The 3694-nt window shown below is 32.4% G+C and overlaps 1 protein-coding gene across 1 annotated transcript; it reads right to left on the bottom strand.

The window, feature by feature from the left end:
* Positions 1-362: 362 nt before the first annotated feature.
* On the bottom strand, positions 363-3166 carry LOC133297972 (transcription factor MYB11-like). Its single transcript, XM_061497210.1, has 3 exons — positions 3034-3166; positions 2757-2886; positions 363-1275 (listed from the first exon to the last, which is right to left on the bottom strand). The coding sequence occupies exons 1-3, from the start codon at positions 3164-3166 to the stop codon at positions 363-365; spliced, it is 1176 nt and encodes a 391-aa protein (XP_061353194.1).
* Positions 3167-3694: the final 528 nt, after the last annotated feature.

The following is a 3694-nucleotide window of genomic DNA, read 5'->3' as shown; positions in this document are numbered from 1 at the left end:
ACCAGACGACTAATTTCTTTTTATAAGTAACTAAAGTGAGAATCGTATTTTTTGTCAGATCCAAAAGATTATTTACTCTAAAAAAAAATAAAAAAATCTACCATGTAATGTAAGTTTGAAATCCCAAATAGAATTCTAAACATTATTATATATTTTTTTTGTATTTAACTAATATCTAAGTCGATCCAAAACTAATCGTGCAAGAGTGATGTGTAAATCTTTTGGTATAGTTACATCTACCCTAAATCACAATGGTACCTTGTTTATTGTTTTTACATTCCAAAATCAAGGAAGAGTTAGAGGAGAGAAAAAAAAATAGCTAAGAACATCTTATAACACCCAAAAGAAAGAGTACATGTGCTTCAAGCGAGAAACCAATCAATCATAGCAGTTTGTTTCTCAGGATCAATATCACTAAAATTCAGAAAATCCTTTTCCCAATCATCATCATCCCACAGCCAAGTCAACATTTTTTCATTGTTTTCCCATGACACTGACTCCTCTTCATGGTTCAACTGTATGAAGCTCTCCCAATCCCAGTAATCATCCATAGAACCCATGGAAGAGCAAGAATGTAACTCCCCATTCGAGCTGTGATTCACACTACTCTCTGGGTCATCACTTTTTATCATTTTGTCAGTACACGTGTCCCCATTTTCATTTCCCACGACATCATCAGTGCTGTCTCTTTCTTCCCCAGAGGTCAAAACCCCACTTGCTTCCATAAAACATGTGCCCATGATGTCATTAAAACAAAACACCTCACCATCATTAATAACCTCCTGACATGGTCCTAACAAATCGTCAGTTTCTTTCTCACCGTTGAGGCACTGTGTAGTGCCTCCTCCTTCTTTATCTTCTTGAGTAATTTCTTGCTGATGGGAACTAGTGCTTGACCCATCAGCTAGTTCTTCTCTATCTATCTTGTCTTCCTTTGCAGGGTCCAAAACCATGAAATCCATTATCGTGCTAGAACAGTTTTCGCTCTCTAGTGCAGGGGTTGGAGGAAGCGGAACTACTTCATTATTTTGATGAGTGACACTTTGTTTAGGTCTCTCAACACCATTTTGGGCATAAATTTTGTTCTTCTTCATGGCCCACCGGCTGGTTCTACCAACTCTCCGCTTGGGAGGAATATCGACGATCACTGGCTCGGTGATGTCTTTATTAATTGACCCTCGGAAGCTGTAAACTTTCCTGCTCAAGTGAGAGTTCCAGTAGTTTTTTATCTCATTGTCTGTTCTTCCACGCAAGTGACTTGCTATCAAAGACCACCTGAAGTTACCAAGGCAAAAGCTTTATCACAAAATAATGCATAATATATATACATATAAAAGTATATTATTATAATTAATTTTATTTTATTCATTGATATTAAGAAAAATTAATTTTGCCTATTGGACATCAAATACCCAACAAAATAAGATATTAATTAATCTTCTTACCCTACAACTTGTGTTGTAATGTTGTTCGTTATATAAAAGGAAACTTTTATTATTGCACCATAGGACACGCCTAAAGGCATTTAATGCAGTGTGCAGAAGGCATCATTGAATAAGACGGCATTAATATTTTCTTTTGGTGAAAAGGACTGCATGCATTAATCTTTTAACCCGCTATATATATGAATTTTATAAGAGTTATATAGTAAGAAAATTTATTGTGTAATGTTATAGAGATTCGTTTTGTGTCCCGTAGTTTTTTTTTTTTGCTTCAAAAAGTGTGGATCCCATAAAATATTATGGGTGTAAGAAATTTTTTTGTATCATGTTAAATGATAAATACAAATTCCTATATATATATATATTATTTCTACCGTCGCTTTACATATAGCAATAACAGTTGTATAGTTATAATTTTTCATATTTAATGCTTTCATATTTTATATGGTTATGATTCTTCACATTTAATACTTTCACGTACATATATGACAAGTATTTGACTGTTACACTGCAGAAATATAAATCTATCTATATATATATAAAGTAAGATCTTTTGAGACCGATATCAAATTTAGAATTTGACATCTTATATGAGATATTGAATGATTGGTTTATCTCGCTGTCAGACTTTATATTATATACTATATTCAGTGCACGAGATACATGCATCGTCCCGATCTGTCTCTTAATTGGTAATAACTTTTGTGAAGTTGTTCTGAATATAATTTGTGTAAATTCCGAAAATAAAAGCTTAACTCTTTATTAAAAAATATTAGCAAAATATTATGAAATTCTCATTTGATCAAAAATAATGATGTGTCAAATTTAGGTTCATTAGAATGAAATGAAACAAAATTATTATAATTAAACTTTAATAAGATTTTAATGCAATTATTTGATAAGACGGAACAATAAGAATTGTAATTTTATTATAATAGCTTCATTCCATAAACTAAATTCAGAAAAAAAAGATTAAATAAAATGGAATAAAATAGACTTTCATTTATAGCAATGTAAACACATATGATGGCCATCTACTCAATTATTTCTCATTGCTTTTGTATTTTAGCCGTGAAGATTAGGAATAGAGTTTTTCTTTTTAAAGGAAAATATATTTATCATATTATATAAGATAAAATTATTTCATGTATATAAAAAATTAAATGAAATTCATTTTTTGTTATCTTTCAACTATTTTTTATGTGTTACGCGAGACAAAATTATCTCACATGAGAAACACGTCTCCTTTTTTGAATCATAGAAATAAATGGGTTGAATCTTAGAAATATGCATCAAATTAGTTTTGATACTAACCTATTGCCAAAAGAAGCATGCAACTTAACGATGATACTTTCCTCTTCCACAGAAATGTTCCCTCTTACGAGATCAGCTCTTAAATAGTTAATCCATCTCAATCTGCAACTCTTCCCACATCTTAGTAATCCTTAAAAATCCAAAAAATAAAATGCCAGTCAGAGAGAAACCAATCAATTGCACAAATTAGATCTTGAAGCTCACAAAAACAAAAACAAAAAACAAAAACAAAAAGGGTAATAACGCTATTAACACTTTCAATAAACATATTTAGTACCTGCATTTTTTGGCAACGATCTCCAGGAACCTTCCCCATTGACTTGAATGTACTTGGTCAAGATTTCGTCTTCCTCTGCTGTCCACCTCCCTTTCTTCAATCCCACTTTCTCACAACAAGGAGCCCTTCCCATGTCTTATGTATGTAATTTGTCCAATATCTGCCACTATATGTTTATACAATATAATGCAGACAACAAATTGAAAGGCTAACGTTGGAGATGGCTACCTCACTTACTATGAATTGGGCTAGCAAAGGGTGTGTGCATGTGTGTTTGTCTGGTCCTGACTACAGGCAAAAATTTCAAGCTGTAGAGAAGTTATTTATACAGGGGGCAGTGGCATTAGGCAGAGTGGGGCTATTGACGGAGTTATATTATATGTCAGTGGTGGTATAGAGTGCCACGTTGATAGTGTCTCAATGCTACAGTCGTGGCTCTCCCACAGTCGAGAGACGAGAGCCTCGTGACGGGGCTTCCCATTCTTTTATTTATTACTCTTTTACTTTTATAATAAAGACAAAATTGATAAATTGTTAATCTTCTAAAATTAAGAGAATCGGTTTCTCTAATGAAATTGTATCCAAAATGTGTAACTTTTTTTTGGTACATTTAATGTTAGATATTAGAGACAAATATTTAAAAACTGGATACAGTAGAATT

This window comes from Gastrolobium bilobum, unplaced genomic scaffold (genome assembly GCF_033153095.1).
Source record: "Gastrolobium bilobum isolate Gb01-03AN ecotype WA unplaced genomic scaffold, APGP_CSIRO_Gbil_v1 utg26078, whole genome shotgun sequence".
In the NCBI taxonomy this organism is placed as follows: domain Eukaryota; kingdom Viridiplantae; phylum Streptophyta; class Magnoliopsida; order Fabales; family Fabaceae; genus Gastrolobium; species Gastrolobium bilobum.
Note: the sequence above shows the minus strand (reverse complement) of the source record. Positions and strands in the feature narration are given on the sequence as shown.